This window comes from Calonectris borealis, chromosome 14 (genome assembly GCF_964195595.1).
Source record: "Calonectris borealis chromosome 14, bCalBor7.hap1.2, whole genome shotgun sequence".
NCBI lineage: Eukaryota > Metazoa > Chordata > Aves > Procellariiformes > Procellariidae > Calonectris > Calonectris borealis.
The window spans coordinates 20,529,443-20,548,911 of NC_134325.1; the positions used below are offsets into that span (position 1 = coordinate 20,529,443).

General features: G+C 50.4%; 1 protein-coding gene across 1 annotated transcript in view; it reads right to left on the reverse strand.

The window, feature by feature from the left end:
• EPS8L2 (EPS8 signaling adaptor L2) overlaps positions 1 to 19,469 on the reverse strand; it is a 68,697-nt gene that overhangs the window by 29,291 nt on the left and 19,937 nt on the right. The window contains exons 2-3 of the mRNA XM_075163616.1: positions 17,025 to 17,089; positions 15,728 to 15,783 (exon numbers count right to left, since the gene is read on the reverse strand). Of these exons, the coding sequence (XP_075019717.1) occupies positions 15,728 to 15,783; positions 17,025 to 17,068 (100 nt within the window). The 5' untranslated portion in view covers positions 17,069 to 17,089. The remainder of the gene's footprint in view (positions 1 to 15,727; positions 15,784 to 17,024; positions 17,090 to 19,469) is intronic.

Sequence of the window (19,469 nt, forward strand, 5' to 3'; positions counted from 1 at the left end):
AAAATGCAATGGCAGTTCTACATGTTTTCACCCTTCTTAAAGCCTGTGTTAGAATATCCCGTCCTCTGTAGCAACAGTCACAACCAAGGGGGTTTCATAACGCAGCAAACGTTAGGGCTCCTCGTGTTTTAAAGTAGTATATATTAATCTTAGTTGATTTGTGGTTTACTTCAGTACTCTCTTTAATGCCTTCTCTGGGATGTTGGCTTCTCTCTTGTTTTCCCCTTTTCTTTGAACATGGAACATGTGGTCTCATTTAATAAATTTCACATTAAAGAGGCTGGCACCTAGAAAATGAATATCCTCGAAGGAACCCATCCCAGTCGGTTTCTAAATTTTTTGGTGAAGTGGTGCAAGACCCAGGTAAAACTTTCCAAAATGTTTCTTTAGTTTATATTTTTAGTAGCATGTCACATTTTAATTGAAAAACACTCCCCAAAGACTTAGAAGAAATACTGGTAATACTTTTGATTATTGAAAATTGAAGCTTTCCTTGTAATCAGAAGAAGGTGACCTTTTTTTTTTTTTTAATAAAAAAGATGGAAGACTGAAGATAAGTCTATTTCAAAGTGCAGACAGTGAAATGAAGTGAAGATAAAGCAGAGCAAGGGCAGGGCAGTAACTGCAAGGGGCTGGAGGTGGTAAGGAGCTCTGGGAAGGAGGAGGGTCTGCTGGAGTAGTGACCATCCTGTGATGCCCCTGGAAGGCCTCCGTCCACGTGGATGGGCTAGGGGCAACCAGGGCTCTGTCTGGTCACTCCTTTAGGTGATAATTTGAGAAAGAGGATAGCAGCCTAACGAAGGTGCTGGTGATGTAGCTCCTCCCTAGAGACACCATGGTTTGTTTGACTTTTCCTTTTGCTGTCCTCTGAAACTGCAAGTGTTTTGCATCCTTTTAGTTTATTCAGCAGGACAAATACCGCTTATGCACTGAGTTCTTCCCTGGTTTGCTTCTGTGCAAATCCTTTCCTGTCTGGGTAAATGAGCACAGCTCGAGGGGTTGAAGGAGCTCAAGCGGTAGTTCTGGCTTTACCACTGCTAGTGTCTCGCCTTTTTTTTATCTTTGTCCCTTGTGTAGAACAGAGAAGTGACTATTTCCTATCTGTTGCTGCTACTATTGTACTAGTGAAGTTACTATCCCATTTCTCTCCCCCCGGGAAGTGGCCTCTTAGTGCCCAATCTGACCAGACACAGTCCCCCTCCGCATTGCCTTCCTGCTCTTGGTTGTGAGGCACAAGTTGCTCTGCAGACAGAGAAGCCGCCAAGCCCCAGCCCCGAGGAGTGAGCAACGTGGGCTTACTTAGAGAAGTCAGGCAGGTTCTCCCTGCACCCTGGCCACCTTCAGCAGGGACAGGAGCAGGCTCTTGCCTGGCGGGCGTGCATTGCCAGGAAAGAAGGAAGAGTGGTGAGTGTGGGTGATAAGAGCAGGGATAAAGGGGGAGCAGAGGGGAACAGCACCTGGTCTGCTTTTGTGTTGTTTGCACATTTGTTAACAGACTCCTTAACAGACCCTTTACAAGTGTATTTTGTCAAGGTTGCTGTGGGAGTGACAGTGGTGGGACTCCCAAGCTGCTGGTCAGGGAGAGGAGCCAAGGTGTGTGGTGGACACTCCTGCCCACCCCGTGGGTCTCCTGCCTTGGGTCTACGCATGGGAAGAGGTCCAGCAAGGGGGACAGAGGGGTAGAGGGCACAACAGGGCACCCACAGAAGGGAAAGCTGTCATGGTCAACCCAAGTAGTGACTGAAGCAGTGCTGCTCTGACAGCCTTTTCCTTCTCTTCTGACTATATCCCAGCAAAAATGGTCTCTGACCGCTTCACCCCAAGAAAGCACAGTCCCCTGGTTGCTCCCAAACCATGGATTGTTTTCTACAAGATCTACTAAGCCTGTCCCTTCCATCTTCTCCAAAGCTACCAGGAATCACTGAGACTCCTGCAAATGAGCAACATCTCCAGCAGCTGCCTGCTGCTGCTGCCTGTGTTCCTGCTCCACACTAGTTCAGACCATGCATCCTGTCCGTCTCTTCCCCTGAGCTCACTTGAGTGAACTTGTCCCACAAACAGTTGCACAGCGGAGGGGTCAGTGGATTGCAGCAATGGGACGGAGAAATGAGGGTCGGGATTGGAAAGGATGGAAGCTCCTGAAGCTGGTGGTAGTGATGGAGAAGATGCGACACTGAATTACAGCCTGAGTGTTGGCTGGGGGGTAATTTGCCAACTCTGACGCATGTTCTCCTTTAAGCCTTGCATGCAGAAGGTGCTAGCAAGGAGTAAATGCAGTGAACAGAGCATCCTGCTGTGGCAAGAGCAGAAAACAAACCCCAAAGCACTGGTTGGGAGCTTTAGTTTAGTCCTGGGGGTGTCCTTGTATTCACTTCTCACCTGAATAGCTGTTACTTAAACCTCCTGCCAGTAGATCCTGTGCAAAGGAAGAAGCTGGCCTGAATCTGCTGTTTTCCCAGGGAGTTGACAGGAGTTAAAATATCTTATAGACACGTGCCTCCTCGGCACTGATTGCCAGGATTTCTACCAATGTCCTTCCTCATGAGTGTGCGTGCCCCTGCATGTAACATGTAGCTTCATGCCTAGATTTTTCCTGCCTAGAACAGGATAGCATTTCGAGCCAACCCATCCAGCCTCTGTGAATGCTCCTGTTTCAGGTTACATTGATTTAGCTCACACCTAGTGGGAATTTGGGGTTTCTTTGGCTGTCCTAAAATTGGAGAGCTGGCGCGGAGGGCAGTTAAAAACTGGTTATGGTTGAACAAGTTCAAACCTCTCAGGTATATTAGACTGGATCTTTCACACTGTTTTCTTGCTAAGTGTCTGTAAGGTGCTCTCGCTCCCATGACCTGCCCTGGTTTGGGGCTGCGAGATGCTGGTCAGGCACAAGGGGCGGTGGAGTTGGGATTGGGGCTTGGGTCATGTGCAGGTTTGCAGCATGCTTTTGCTTTCGGTTCCACCTTGGTAGTGTGAACCCTTTCCCCTAGATTCCCCTTGCATCTCCGTTACGCTTTTATTTCTATTTGGCTTCCATGGAAGGAGGATGAGCGTGTCCCTGAGCTCAGTCAGGCTCGGGGGGCATTACCAGCAGGTGTCTCTCCAGAACAAGCACTGGCCTGAAGGGCTGCTTTCCTTGGAATTTAGCTTGGGGTTTTCACCTTTCTTCTTGGCCAGCAGAGAAGAGCTTTTAAATTGAGCTCCTCTTGGTACTTCGACGACGCAGGGCTGAGCACTGGTAGCAAACCTGTCTGTGGTGCAGGAGCATGCTAAACATGCAAAGATAGCCCAGAGAAGACAGATATGAAAAGAGATGCCGCTGCTTTCGTTCGGAGCCTGGCAAGTGTTGATAGAAGCTGATTTCAAGCTGATTTCTAATGCTTTTTAACACTTTCCTAGCACTCTTTAGCCTGAGGTGTGCCGTCAGCTTGGCAGGACACCTGAGTACTTTGCACCTTGTATCTCTGTGCCTGTGACTGGAAACACAGCAGTGTGCTTTGCCTCTGCGGCTAATTCCTGGTAGCCCTGAAGTGGCTGCTGTTTGCAACTAGAAATGATTTATTGGTGGGCATGCTGGCAGAGGTGTTAACGGAGCCTGCAGGTCTCTGAGCTAGTGCCTTTTACACTGCCTGAATCAGAGGTGGAGCGAGGATAGTTTGGGGGGAGAAGACCTCAGACACCCAGCACAGTTCCCTGCTCAGCCATTAGCTTCCAGAGTGACCTTGAGTAAATTAATTAATATTTCAGCACAGCCACTTCCTACCTTAGGCTTGCATTGAAGGGTCAATGGCATTTTCTGTTTGCTGTGTGTTTTAATTGCAGTCTGCCCTACTTCAAATGTGGGGCAAGGTCTGGAAGAGGGCACACGGCAACACACACCACAGGGATTCGTGTCTGATGTGAGTAACTTTTTTTTCTTTCAGTAACCTCAATGTCCTCACCAAGCATTTCTCATGTAAATAGATGACACTAATGGAAATGAGAACACCGCGTCTGTGTGGGATGGAGACAAATTTGGATTTTAAGACGTCCTGTCCCCTCCTTTGTAGAAGGGAGTGGAAAAGGCTGAAGTGGTCGGTCTGGAAACAAAGGGTTTTTACATTAGGACAGGCAAATGTCTCCAGCGCTGAGAGGAAGGGTGCAGAGCCATGTCAAGAACTGGTAGTCCCCGAGGAAGGGAAGGTATACCAGGGGCATGGCGTTTCCAGAGGGAGGCTAGCATAGGACTGCATTTCTGGTAGAACAGCCTACCAGACTGTAGGCTGGCTTTCTGGTAGGAGAACCAGACTGGCTTTCTGGTAGGAGAACAGTCCGTGGAGCTGTGGCAAGGGTCAGGGCTGTGGCTGGTTGCCTACAGGCTTTCTGGGGTCCCCTCTGATGCCTTTGCCCCATCCTCCAAGCTCAAAGAAGCTGCATGTGTCATGGTCGGGGATATCTCAGCATGCACCTCTGAGAAATGTTTGGAGCAGCCCTTGGAAATCTTGGGAACCTGACAAAACCTCAGAACTCTGCATAGCCCCGCTTCCCATCACCTGCACTTGGGGTTAAGCTCACTTAAAGGGGCCAAAGGTCCCTTTAGCCATTTGTAGCCTTTTTTCAGACAGAGGCAAGCAAGGGAAAAAATGCAGATGTTCCCTCTCTCTCTGTTGATTCTCCCTGGGGGTATTTCTGCATTACCTTTAAAAGTCGCAGAACTAGAACATTGTGCCTCTATTTTGTCTCAGGATGCCATGCAAGTGACGTCCCAGAAGCTGCCCAGGGTGAGGAAGGGGGTGTTTCTGCATATTCTTTTTCCTGTCCCTTTCTTTGAGATGCCTGCTTGTTCCTTTTCCTGAAATCCCTTCTGTCTCATTGGCTTCTACCTGGTCCCCACACCCATGGAAACTTTTATTTTTGTGTTTCCTCCTGGCATCTGCAAATATAAATACGCAGCCTGAAAACAGCCAGACTTTCCGGGGACAGCAGGGTGCCAGAACACTGAAATGTCCTTTCCTAGCATTTAGTTTTGATTTAAACACAGGAAGAAGTAAAGATCCAGGCTGCAAATCACAAAATAGTCTTAGGCCACTATCCGAGAAGTGTGGGTGCCTTAAAAAAGAGAGGGTTTTTTTGTTTGTTTACTTCAAAGCAATACAGTGAAACATTGCAGACCTTTCTGTGGATGCATCATTATTTGTCCCAGCTTAAATCTGCCCCTGGTTGTGGTGGGCTGAACCGAATATGCCACGCACAGAACGATGCCTGCAGGGAGATCTGTGGCCGTTTGACTCTACGGATCAAGGGGGATCCTTTACATTGGGCAGGTGAACTCCCTTGGCCAGAAGAGACTTCTGAAGATAGGTTGCATGTCCTGGGCAGCTCCCACACTGCCCTCCTGCACAGCCCTGTCCTCTGTCTGCTTAACTTTTTATGAATGAACGCCGGCATGTTAGCAGCAGTAGCCAATTTCCTCCCAGTTTATCTGACATTTCTCCTACTAGGGCACTTTGCATTTCTACAGCGTCTTGCAGTGGAGAACACCCGACCACCATAACGTGTTATCCAACCCATACCCTGTCCCCAGGAGGCAGAGAATTTGCATAATCCCCATGGCAGCTGCTGCCAGCGCTTAGACACCAATCTGCATCTCTGTTTAAATGAATTGTCTTCTGCTGTGCCCTTTAGAGGCTGTGGTGGTGGAGGACTCTGGATATAACGTGGGATGGGCTGCAAAGGGCAAGGAGGGCTCCAGGGCTGTGGCACTAGTACAGCAAACATCTGAAGGTGATAAAAGCTGGCATGAGCCCACAGTGACCACCACTGTACTTTTTCCCTTCGGTCTGCCAAGAGAGCCAAAGAGATGGGAAAACAATACAGCTTTGTCCTTTGCTTTTGGTGTCTGGCAACAAAAAAACCCCTCATAGCATGGGGATCCTGTCTTGTCTGGAGGAAGGTGGCTGGTGCAGTCCACTCCTGTGGCCTAAGGAGCAATGATGGGTAGTCGCACCGTTGCTGACCCCAAACACTTATATGAATAGCATGGGTGATCCAGAAAGTTTTGAATGACGAGCGTAGATGCCATGTGGGACATGCACACACTCTGGTAAACTGTCTTATCTCTTGCCTCTAAGGATTTGGCCCAGTGAACCCTAAGACACGCCTTTCAGGGGAAAAAACCCTATAAATGGTTCTTTAACTGAATTCAGTTCAGTTGTTCAGTCCTTTCCTAACCAGCTAGCTTTAATTTTGCCTTGTACCCAGAGGTGCGGGGAAAACTGCAAAGCCGTTCTCTGAAGAATGTTATCTGTTGCCAATATCTTACGGATAAACAGTGCTGTGGGAATGATGTTTCCCTCTGGCACCAGTAGCCACATGAGGAAATGGAAAAAGCTCAGACCACTGCGGAGGTAGCAAGTTGGATTTCACCCAAGGGCTCAAAACTGAGTGCTGGGCTGAAATCCCAGTGACGAGGCTAAAATCTTGGCTGGAAGGGAGAGTGTCCTGTTTGGCTTTATGTTAAGGAGTGAAGGGGATGAAAGAGAGTAATAAATGAGGGGGAAAAAAAAAAGGCAGCAGGATCAATGCACATCCTGGAGGGATGGGGTTATCAGCTTGATCCAGGAAGCCAAACCACATCGTTCATGCCAAGTTCCCTCCCCATTTTCATGCAACACCCTTTTTTGCAGGGAGTTAGGTCGTGGCTGTGAACACTCCCTTCAGCCCAGCTGGTTGTGTGCACAAGAGATTGGCTAGCGGGATAAATTCTGCCCACTGGGACCAGCCTAGAGCTGAAATAACTTGGTTAAAGTCTCTAGGGATGTAGAGTAGTGTAGAGGGCAAAAGCGGGCTTGTCTCTCTTCGTGCATGGCCTCTGCCAAGCCAGCAGGGCAGAGCATCCCCAGTACAACGTACCAGTGGTACCAAGGGTGGGAGAAAGGGTGGTGGTAGGGGTGACACCCAACGGGGCGCCTGGGCTTGGGCCCTGCCTCTGCTGCCAGCTTCCGAAATGGCCCGTGAATACTCACGGGGGGGAACATCAGCCTAGAAAAGAGGGAAACGGGCTCCTCTGAGGTTCAGCTTACCTGGCCCTGAAGCAGATAGCCAAAAGGTGTTAGCTGAGAGGTATGACAGAGGCACCTATGGTTGCCGACTGTGCTGGGGTACAGCTGTATGATTGTACATCTCCACGCAGAAGACACTTGTGCCTCTGCATATGGGGTAAACGGGCCGAATGGGGTGTGCTCCCACCATGGTCTGCTTTCCCCAGGTTGTTAGTGGGTTGTAACGTTTTTTTTCTGCTCTTTTTGCATTTTCTTAAGTGTCTGCAAGAGTGCAGAACAGCCTCAGGACTGCTGTGACACTAAGTGTTGCCAGTGTTTCAGGGGAATTCAAGCCCTTCTTTCCTGCTGCTGGCAGGGGGAGCGCCTGTGGTGCGACGCTGAGCTGCATGGGGGTTACAGGCTGCTACAGGCAGGATCCCAAAGCTCAGTCCCAAGATACCATCTCTTTCCATCCATTTACATTCTAAACTGCTCTAAGCAAAAACTCGCCTGTGCTCTTGCTGTACGCTGGGGCCAAAGTCAGTTGTGGTGTAAACGGGTGCCTCTGTAACAGATGCAGCCAGTTGCACCAGAGCTGTGAAGGCCCCAGCCTCCCCTCCATGCACATCCTTCTCTGATTAATTAGCGAGTTTTATCACACAGGATCCTCCCTGATCCTCCCCATCCCTCCCTGTATTTGTTTTCAGCCTTTGCTGGGCAGAAGGCACAGCAGGGAATGTGGGGGATGGACAAATCATATGTGAAACTCTCTGTAAGGAACCAAAGACGTATTGGATTAGGTTTGTTTTCATTGGCAGTACCAGGCCAAGGGCCTCTCCTTGATTCCCTGCATCACACTAGAGACCTCCCTGGCCTCCATGTCCATTAGAACAGCCTAAGGAGAGCCCTGGCTGTTGCCTTCTGGAGCTTGCCAATTCTTTATATTATCTATACATTATCTAGCATGCACACACTGTTTATAGTAACTTGCCAGTGTAGCATGAGCTGGTCTTTGTGCCAAACCAACAGGTCAGGACACAACCTTCCAGAAGAGAAACAAAGCAGCAAATGTCTCTCTATGCTAATGGCAATGATGCAAATTTGCTGGGCCTGTGTTATAAAGCAGCCTTATGAAATAGCATCCATTCCCAGGATCTGAGCACGGGGCCAGATCTGATTTGGCAGTCTGGCTGCGCATCTGCGGTGGCGCAGCTCTGCCGATCCGACAGGTTCCCACTTCCTCACCAAGTGGGAGGATGCTCCAGGTTCTGCAGGGTTAGTCAAGGATCTGGTTTCAGGCACTGCACAGACCTGCTGCGTCTGAGCTTCCGATAGGGAGGCATCTGCAGGTCCGTACCTTGCTTCTGCTGTTGCAGAGGCTTCCTTGCTTGGGGTTCCCTATGGCTGGCTGGCCGGCGCGGGGAGAGCTCCATTTTGGAAGCATCTTTGCAGCTTCTTGTGGAGCGTCAAGCTCCCTGGTTCTCCTGTTAGCACCATGGTACTTTCTGAACTGCCAGGGCTTGTCTGTGTCGGTGGCTGTGACGCTGGGAATCTTTGCATGGGACAGCTATCACTCGTGTGTGGTGCGATAGTACATAGCCTGGAAGCTCTTGAAGTGAATGAAAAGGCTCTCATTGAGGTTGGGAGCAGCCAGAGGTATGAATGGTCTGTGGCAGCAGGGAGCCACTTTACTGATAGCGTGTCGGCAGCTGCTAGTAGGTATCGCAAGGCTGAATTCCTCCTCGGCACGCTTAATATTTGCCACTAGCTCAGACCCAAATGCTCACATTCCTCTTTTATTAGCTGAAGACACAACCCACTCTAGAAGAGCAAATAAAACCCTGACTCACGTCCCGGGTTGTGCAAGGACTGAGAACATCAAGAAACACTGCGTGTTTGTGTCCGGCATGCCAGGGAACGCAAGGCGGTATGTACAGTAGCATACTGTCTGCTGGGCAGGCACCCAGGGGCCTCTAGCAGAAGATAATCATGGTATTGAGAAGCTGCAGGGGAAGCTCATGGGTAGAGGTGTTCCTTTTTTCCTTTACAACCAGAGCTGGAAGAAATATGCTAAATTATTTTTCACCAAACAATCCAAAATGTTGTTTTCTGAACTTCTCATAGCTGGTAATGACATTTTTTGAATGTCAGAATACATTTAGTGAGATTGGGGGAACCCTGATTTAATTAAACAAACTGAAGAATTTGCTTTACTTGAGGACCAAAAAAACTTAAAATGAAAAGTTTCCCTTTTTTTTGTTGTTATTAACTAACACGGCTTTTGTTCCCAAGGTATGTGGGCATATCCAACAACCCATTTCCATTTAAGAAAATGTTCCTCTGAATAAGCTCTGAGCAGTTACTCCATGCAAGGAGAGAACTTGCGCTCAGCAGTCTTGAAGTGGCAAAGAAAAAGGGCCACTGGAGATGCCGAGCAGGCACTGCAGCCTCAGAGGTGGCAGATCCCTGTCTGCAGCCCCCCATCACTAACTGCCGTCCCACAGGCCCTGCGATGCAGACACGAGCTGCCTGCGGCAGGTCAGAGTGGTTGCAAGACGGCTCTGCAGCCAGGGCTGAGCCCAGCCAACTCGATGTCCAGCAGCACCCAGAGCAGAGCCTGCTCCTCCCAGTAGCTCCAGTCAGGGCTGAGCTGAGCCTACACGTCCCTCATCTTACTCACCGCTGGGTTTTGGTCTGCAGGAACCAACAGGAATTCTGGCTTCCTATTTTTCTTCCAGCCCTGTTTCCAGTTGGAGTATTAAATGTCCAAGGCTTTGAATAAAAGGGTCGGAGGGGAGCCAAGGTAATCTGAAGCTGGAATCTCGGGTGGGAAAGGGGATGTAGAAAGAAGCTGAAATGGCACTGAAGGAGCAGCGGAGGAGGACAAGGGAGTTATTCAAGGCTGGCAGCGGAGGAGGTGGGGAATTAGTGTCTCAGGCACTGCTCTGACTCGGACCTGTGATCAGCAGTGCCCAGGGCTTTCTTGCGGTGGGCTGGGTAAGCAAACAGCAACAGCACGTGGAAAAACTGCGCTGCCTTTCACCCCACCTACTGCAGGAGCACTTTGGCTCCCTGTTACTGTCCCATTGCACTGGGCAAATGCATCCAGGGACACTCCTTCCTCTGAGCAGCTTTCGGTCTGTCCTGGCAAAGGGCAGGAGCAGGGGAAAGCAATACCCAAGGGTGAAATGTGTTGGCCATGGTCATGCAGCTGGTTGGAGATAGACACAGCTGTGTGTCCATCTGCCCTGGAGGTCTTGGGCAAGCAGAGCAGGTCTTTCGGGGGAGTGGTATGTACAGGACACACTGGGAAATCCCTGTTAGGTTGGTACCACTGCGGTCAGCACCAGTTCCCTCAGTCACCCTGTCATTTCCCCAACGGGAATCTGCAGGGCAGTCTGAGGGAAGTGCTTCCTCCTCTCTACGGCAAGGAGTCTTGGTCTTTGCTGGATCTCAGACTTTACTCTCCTGTGGGATGATAGCTTTAAAGGAAATGGCCGTTCAGTCAGTCAGGTGTGAAGTTGTCTTATCCAGAACTGCAGCCTCACTGCTTTACTGATGGCAACGCAGGCCTGCTTCAGGGCACGGGCTGACATCTCATCTGAGTCAGACATGCCTAAAAGCAAACACCTGGCCTTCCCGCCGAGCTATCGAACCTCAGAAATTGTCTCAATGAATGCCAGCGCTTTCTATTTTTAGCTTTTGCTAAAAGACAGAGAGGATATATCTGCATCTGAAGGACACGACAGTGAGTGGCACCGTTCAGGTGCTGCCCAGATCCCCTTGGGTTTAGGAATGTGCATGGTCCTCTTGACCCAACTGTGTAGCTGAGCAAGCTCGGTTTCTAGCCACCACTCCTGCCAGGGTTGTATCTTGCAGGCAATACCAGTGAGTGTTAAATCCACGCACAAACCCTCTTCTAGGGGAAGGAACAGCACCTCAGTGCTCCCATTGATAACTGTGTGAGTGCCACGTGGCCTCCAGCTGAAATAATGAACAAGCTCATGGTTTGGGCAGGCAATAACTAATAGTAAATAACGACCCTTTTGTTGGTCATCATGCCGAGCCATCAATAGTAAATGCACATTTACAACGCAGCTTTAGGGAAAGCAAGGCTGTCTTGAGTCAATGTTTCTCTTTCTGCTCTTGGGATCATTCATGAGTTGGCACAACTCTTGTCTGTGATGGGTATCTCACAGCAGTGACCCCAAGGCCCTGCTTCACGCTGTGTTCACCCAGGGTGTGAGTGAGGGTGTGGGAGAGCCGGCAGCAAGGAATTACAGTCTGGGAACCATGCTGGGGGCTGGTGAGTCTTATCTTGGAGACGCCTCCATGTGGCTGGGGTCTGGAGGGCCTGTCAGGAGACAAGGGAGGTCTGTAGAGACCTCCAGGAGTTGGTTCGTGACTGGTAAACGTAATTTACTCCTTTGCCATCAGTGTATTCTGCCTAGCCAGGGCCAGCGTCCTCTGCCAAGCCTCTGCTGGCGGCTTCTGGGTGCAGCCGGCGCTGGTCGAGTCTCCTCTCCCCGTGGCTCCCCAGGCAGATGATACCTATCCAGGGCCACGCCGGGCAGGCGGGAATGGCTCGTCTCTTTGTGTTAGTGCCCGTGTCCTGTTGCAGTGCCGAAGCCTTTCTTGGGTTACGGGGGGGTGTGCAGTGTCAAGTGATCATGCCTCGCAGGCTGCTGCTGTTCAGCACCACGTTTCTCCAGCCTAACTCAGGCTACAGGCAGTTTCTCTTGCTCCAAAATCCCTTTTCCAGCCCTGTACCCTGACAAGTTTTGGTCTTTCCCAGAAATGAGTGTATCGGGGATGGGGTGGGCAGGTTGCAGCCAACTGGCGGGGCCTCACGGGTTTGGATGCGGGACAAGCGCTGCCCTCCCGCCAGGCTGGGGTCTCGCACCTCTGCCGTGCCCCTCCACGTCCCACCCCTCTGCTCTGCGGCCCTGCTGGAGGGCCAGCCTGGTTTTGGTTCTGCTGGGCACTTCTGTGTCCCAGCACTTGAGGTGAGAGGCAAAGACACCCACGAGTTGGCCAGGGGTGTTGGAGAGCGGATGAGCACCACAGGGACAGACACAGTAGCCAAACAGAGATGGGCTGCTCTGAACGCTGCTGCAGGGCCATTTCCTTCCTACAGCCTCATGAGAAATCCACTGTAATCATTAAGCTGCCCTCGACTTTATGCAGCTTCTGGTTACGCTGCCTAATCTGTCACAAGAGACAGCGCTGTCTGATCAACCATGAAAGCAGCTTAGATGAACACCTGCAGAAGTCCACCTGGGTGTCACCACAGAAAGGGGTGGCAGAAGCCTGCTGTGGGAAGCACTATGCAGAAACACTTTCTTCCAGCCCTTCCCTTGGCTTCTGTTTTTCCCCCCACAGGCTTTCATCTAGGTTCAGAACAGACGCCAGTAAGCGGAGAAGCAGCTTAATTTATTTATGGTATGCATTAACATTTATTCAGCTGGTTGCTGTGCATTGAGTAAAGTGGCAACTTGATAGGTGCCAGCCATTCCCCCTGCTGCCAGCGGAGCCGGGGCTCGCTCTGTGCAGGCAGCCACAGACTCTTCCAGAATGTGGAGCTGAGCAAATGTGATGCCGTTTTGCTAAGGGGGGAGGAAAGGAAGAGTATCCTGCTGCCATGACAGCTAGGAAACTCCACCGAGGACAGCTGAGCACCTAGGAAGTGTATCCAACTCTGATCAACTCTGGTAGGGGTAGCGCCAGGGGAAGATGCCTCAGGGCTTTAAGCCAATTTCTTTGCAGAATTCCCTGGTGACTTTGGTTATCTCTCTGCATCCCTCTGTGCTCACCACAGTGAAGAAGACATGGTGGTGTGCCGTGTACTTGATGATCAAGGCAATTACAGCAGGCCAAGGGTGACACCAGAGCAGCCACCTTCCCCACCCATCACCAGCCGCGAGGCTGTGTCTTGTGCGGACCTACGTGGCCCTGTGAGTTTCACACTATGTCCTTGAACCCCCAGAGCAGATCCCCCACCTCTGTCATCCAGTTGGCTTTCTGTGCACAGCCTGGAGCTGCTGCTCTACTTCAGCCTCAGCATGATGCTTTTAAATATCCCTCTCCAGAGTCTCACCAGTAGTCCGCCAGTAAGTCCCTGCTGGTACTGGGGACACATTCGCCCTGAGATAGCAGTCATGTCCCCGCAGTTGGGACCCCTGTCATTTTAGGCCAGTAATGAAGGCTCAGGCTGGGTTAGCATTTAGAGCCCAAGTACCTGAGCTAATGGTTCAGTACATGCCCTCCTTCGTCCCATACCTGCTTTGTGGTGAGAGGCACTCTATTGTAGAAAAAACATCTTAAGAAAGCTAAAACCAAGGCCTCGTTCACCTAGGAATAATATTTAGACATCTGTGTGCATTGGAGCATCTGTGTGCATTATCCAGGGAGCTTTAAATGCAGCAGATGTCTGTGGGCTGGGAATCTGGGAGTCGTTGCACTCATTTCTTTGGAGGCCTGGCAGCGTACACAGGCTGAGGGTCCAGCCTGATTACACTGGAGAAAAATGGAAATATGAAAAGGCTTGTAAGCTCCGAACATCCCTTAGCAGCATCGTAATCACATAATCAAGGCCAGCTCAGCTTGATGTGATTTGTTTCATTATGAAACATAATTCTCCCTGGAATTTTAGTTCTTGCCTGCCCTCCACCCCCAAATGTGCCAGCTCACAGCAGAAATTAATGTTGGGGGAGGGAGGATTCGAGTGCGAAGGGGACCCAGACATTTAAATATTGGTTTAACACATGCTGAGTGTCCTTTGATAAAGGCATGCTGAATTAGCAGGGTGGGTTTCAAGTTCTGCCAAGCAAAAACCCTGTGGATGTACTTGTGCTGTGCAGGGCTGAGCCAGCCAACAGCCACTGATTTATGCAGTAAATTCCTGCAGACCTCATACTGCGCTTCAAAGGTGGCAGGGAAATATTGGGCAGCTGATTTACTCTTCTTGAGGATTTGGCCCATGGAGTTATGGTCCTCATTTAAGGTTTGCTGGAATTTGGTCAGAGAGGTCCCATCCCTGGTGAAATTTGCTTTTGGGGTGTGTCCATGCAAAAAAATTTGAAAGATGTAACTCAGTGTTGAAATGACTTATTTGTGTTTGTTTTAGAGGCAGTTTGTCAGCCTTTCCCTTTGCTAGCTTTTGCGGTGGAGGCTTTGCGGGGTGGTCCCTGCTCGCTGTGCCGAGGCACCAAGTCAGCCTGGTGCTCGCAATTAGATCCCATCCTGAAACCCTGACAATTCAGAGCCCTGGGCCGCCTTGGCTCGTGGGTGCTAACCGCGCACGTGCCACACAGTTGTCAGCTCTCAGTTTCACTTTTACACGGCTCTGTACGGCTGTTTACCTTGCAACTATAATCCTTCTGCCCCGATCAGATCTGCAGGAGCTTTCAGTGCTCAGCAAAAGAAATGATGCCGTTAGAGGCAGGAGGAGCTCGTCTGAACTAGCAGTCCTGTGTGCAAAGTGGAGCAGCACCCAAATATTTCCACGCCTCATCCTCTTGCTTCTTTCTAGGCTTATCACGTGTCCTTTCATCTCCAGACAAGTGACTGACACAGTTCAAACCCCACTTGGCACCTGCCCATCATGCAGCATCCAGGCCACAAACAGCCCTGGCCCGTAACGCCAAATTTCTTTTCTACCTTTATTCCCGTGTTTCACTTCTTTGCAGCTAATTGAAGTTAACAATGACTGTTTAACCCTTCATCCGCTAAGTACAGCCCCCGCCTTCCCACCAGCGACCACTTCTCCCCTGGCAAGATAGGTCACTTGTGGGACACTGCTCCAGGCCACTCCACACTGACAAACCTCCAGCCAAAACTGTTCAGCAACCAAAGTCACTTGCCAGGGACAAAACACCACCCTCACCTTGTAGCTGCAAAGGGAGATTTCTGATCAAATATAAGCTCTCCCACAAGGGGCACACGCAGCCTGTTTGTACCCGATGAAAGCATCAACCAGGCCAATCAACAGCTCTCAGGTGGGAGAGTTTGCAGGCTCGGACTCCCCGAAAGCTGCTAGTGTTCCCCCAGACAAACTCCCATCTTCTTATCCAGGGAGTGACTGCGGGAGGTGACTTCTCACACGACTTTCTGCTTGTTCTGCCTACCCCGCAGGCCAAGTCTTCACCTGGGATACGTTAAGAGAGCTGCTAAGATCAGGAATAACTGTTATTGATACCTAAATGTTTTCTACAGCTCTTCACCCAGTGACTCCCTGGCTTCTCTGGAGCTGGGGTGGTTTATAAACAAGCTGCATATCAGGCTCTGCACAAGCACCCATCCTACCAATTCCCTCTACTTCCGAAGAGCCAAAGGGCACTGGAGTTTTCGTGGTTCACTGAGTAGTTAAAAGAGGATAATCATTAACCTGCTGAGGACAGTCTTTCTTTTGTTAGGCCCTTTATCAGGTTATCTTGCTAACATATCTGGAGAGGATCTGGCTGACGGGTGGGGGTGAGGGGACATGGCTTGTCTGTTCTCACAAAATCACAGCTGTCCCCAGCATGGGAGGCGGTGGCACAGAGGTAAGGTGCATTTTTGCTGCCATGTCAGGCCAGCCCATTGCGTATGAAGGTCTGGATTCACGTGGCTTTGATTGAGTCCCAGCCTAAAACTCCCCAACAGCCACGTCCAGATCTCCAGAGGTGCTTTTGCTATAGGAAACCTTAGATGTGTTTGTGGGCACGACTTACCGTACAGGTCCTTTGCGCTCAGCTTGGAGGCTCCGTCCGCTCTGCCCATGCTGCCACTGTAAAAGAAAGAAGGTACAAATAAACCATCAGCTCACGGATCTTTTTAACATCTGCTTTCACACTGCAGCTCACACGATAATCAGCACAGCAGCTTTGCAGCTGTCCCGAGAGGGACCAGCCCTGCCCTCCTCATCACGTCCATCAGACGTGGTACGACTCCGAATTACCAGGCAAAGCATTTGCTTGTCCGACCGCGCCGGCAGCTCCCTCTGCAACCCTAGCTGTTATCCACACCGCAGGCATGTGTCACTAAACCCAGCAGCTGGAAACAGGAGACAGAGGAGCCCATCTAGGCCCATCCCCACTAGAGTTACCTTCACACGCAGCGTCCTCTGGAAGGACATGGCTTCTGAGAGGGCTGTTTTAAGGACAGCGGCTCCCAGTGTGCGATGAGTGGGGTTGTTACAGGGAGCAGTGCAGGTAAACAGAGACCCCTCTACATTATACTGAGTCCACCTGAACCTGAGGCAGCGTAAGTGCCAAGATTAAGATCCCTTATTAATGGACCCTTTTGAGGTGTACTCCTTGAAGGCAGATGCTCAGATGTAGAACATGTCCCATGTAAAAATGTGGAAGGACGTGATTGTGTGTAAACACTTGAGTTTTGGGGTGTCAGGTCTCTAAGCATGGGTTACATCCCCTGTAGGACCACCCCCCGTGCCTGGGTTGTGCACAGGAGTGCTCAGCCAGGAGATAACAGTGGTTGCTCTGGCTCTGGCCTGGCAGGGGAGGATCAAAGCAGGACCTGAGGGTTTCAGGTGCTGTGGTCAGGCTGTCCTGCACAGTGCAGTGAGCCAGTGGGTGGCCAGTGGCTACTTTCTGCTCTGTCATCATGTCCCCCTGAGGGCAGGCAGTGGTTCATGGTGCTCATGCACCTACACCCTGCTCTCCAGAGGCCAGGAGCGTGCAGGAAGGAGGGCCTGAGCTGGTGGCTCTGGCTCCATCAGGAAGCTGCCATGGGCTGCCATAGCCCCCAAGCCCCAGGTGGGAGAGGCTCCTGGTGTTCCTCTCCTCTCTGCACCTAATGTGGCATTACCAAGCCACAGTGCGCAGGGCACGTGAGGTGTGAGGCAGTGATGCTGACTATGGCCACAGCTTGTGAGGTGCCCAGGAAGGGTGAAACAAACACCAGGGACTTGGGGGGCAAGTGGGACCGCTAGGAGCATCCCCCTGGGTGGTAGGAAGGAATGGTGGTGCCAGCCACGAGATGGAGGAAGCCCACCACGGAGATCCTTACTTTGATGAGCCAGGGTTGCTGCTGAGGGATCCCTTGAGACTCATGTCGCTTCACAGGACAGGCAACTGCAGCAGAAGCAGAAGAGACAGGGTTAGTGATTAGAAAACACGCTATCAGATGATTTATCTGTGTGTGTGCTGCCCTTCCCACCTCTGATTTGGGGTTTCCAAGCAGCAGCCTGGGCAGATGAGAGCAGTCAGGTGAGCACGATGGGGTTTTCTTGCCATTCTCTGCCCTGTGGCTCAGACACCTCTCACAGCTCTGACCTGGGCTGCAGATGACACATCCCAGGATGCCTTTCTGAAACCTATTTCCACCTCTCCCCTCTTGCCCGTCCCTTCCAGGCACACCCCGACTTTTTGGTATTTCAGCACGTCTTTTTCTAGCAAAGCAGCCCTGCCTACAGTTTAGCAGGGACTGATGTGGCCTTTGCCTTTATGGTCTGTCAGAGGCCATTAACAAACATATGGATCCCTGTGGCCATGTGCTCATGACTGTAAGTGTCCTGAGTAATTTTTCATGCCTATAGTGTCATTATCTTTTGTTATGTGGCAACTGTAAGCTCTACACCAACTGTTAAAGTATCCTTACCAGGGTATTGCCCGCATAGAGAAAAGTGAGATAATTGTGAATGCTGCTCCACTGGCAGCATAAGGATGGAGAAGAATTTACTGTGATGGCTGAGTGCTTGGTGAGAGGCAGACAGGCTCAGTTCACAGATTTTTTCCCTCCTCGTTCAGATGAGGATTATAAATAATGTGAGAGAAGATGTGAGAGAGACCCAGGCACTCTGAGAGCAGAACTGCAAGTGGAAAAAAAAAAGAAGGGAAGACAAGGTATAATAAAACCTCAGGGGACACTTTGTGTTGGCATCCAAGATATTCACCTCTGCTCTAGTGCATGAGTTGAAGGAAAGCCAAGACAAAGTCTTCAAGTTTTTTTTATTCACTTTTGAAAATCTCAGGGGGCGCCTGCCTGTGGGCTGGGCACTCAGCGCCTCTTTTTTGCTTCACCTGGGTCAGATCCTGGTCACCTCATTATAAGGTTGTCAGAATTCAAAGGTATGGCTTTAAAATACTCGTTGTTGTCCTGAAGGAAGAACTTAGTCGGTGTCTTCAGTGGGATTTCCTGCGAAGGAACCTTTGAACGTACTTGGTGTGTGCCGTGGGGCTGCTGTGACAGCCATCCCTGGCAGGCAGCGGAGCTCCCTTGCAAGGGTTTTTCTTAACTGAGCTTAGGCTAAATTGTGTGTAATCCCTGGGGAATACTTTGGAGTCATCCCTGGCACCTGGGATTTCCCCTCTGGAGGCTGACTATCTCTGCTGCAGGGCTTGTTGTATCATCAGCAGAGCTGCCCTAGATTCCTTACGTATCCGTTTGTATTCTTCGTGTTGGAAACACTCATTTGTGCTATCTTGCTCCATGTGTTTCACCCTGAGATGAGGGCAGATACAGAGTTTTCTCACTGATCTTAACAAAACTGCATGCCTGTCAGAGGGATGTATTTTGTGGAGATCCAGCTCTCCAGCCGAAGCACACGGGTTGTGTGCGTGCTGCGCAGTGGCACACCGCTAACACTATTGCACAGCCACACGCACGTGTACACACAGACTGTATGGAGGACCCCGGCATGTTTTGGGCTCAGCCTTATGGCTTTCAGCCTGCTTTGTGTCACAGTAATACTCCTCAGCACTGAGACACTGTTAGAAATTACTTTGAAGTGCATTTTGTAGCTGGTATATTAAATTCTCCCTTTTTCATTTCTCTTGTGGTTGATACTAGAGTCCATGCACGCGCGCACACACAGATATAAATTCATACACGTTAGAATAGAAACTTGGTGTTCTGCCAACCCCTCTGAGTGTAATAAAACCCGCCCCTGTGTCCAGGCTTCGGTACCTGTGAATTTTTCCTCTGTTAATAGCTGTCTGCTGGTTTCCTTTTACAGTCCTCAAACTTCCTATCTCCCAGATCTGTGTGTGCATTAGCATAAGATACCTAGAAAAGGGAACGTGCTCTAATAAACCCAGCTCTGCTCTGTTTACTTTACACTGTCTGATCACTTTAGTCCTATGGCTGATGATCATAGCTGGGAATGTTTTTGCATATTAATGTAATATTTCTGGCTCCCTTTCACTTACTGCCTCAGGGCCGTGTCCTTAATGGACTGAAATCCAGGTTACTCCAGCGGGTAAGTGGCGTCGAGTTTGGTCCGTGGAGTTCAGAGCTTGCTTCCAGGCCCCAGCCGTGAAACAGCAGGAGGAAGCAGGGATGCAGCCAAGGTCACCCTAGTTTTTGTTTCTCCTTTACAAGCTCTGTCTGAAAGACAAACTCTGGGGGATCTACTCCTGCTTTTAGAGGAACCCATCTGGTCAAACCCTATGTGGCTGCCAGACCCCGTGGCAATGGCAGAGGTCACTGCTCAGCTTCGTGGGTGAAGCGGGA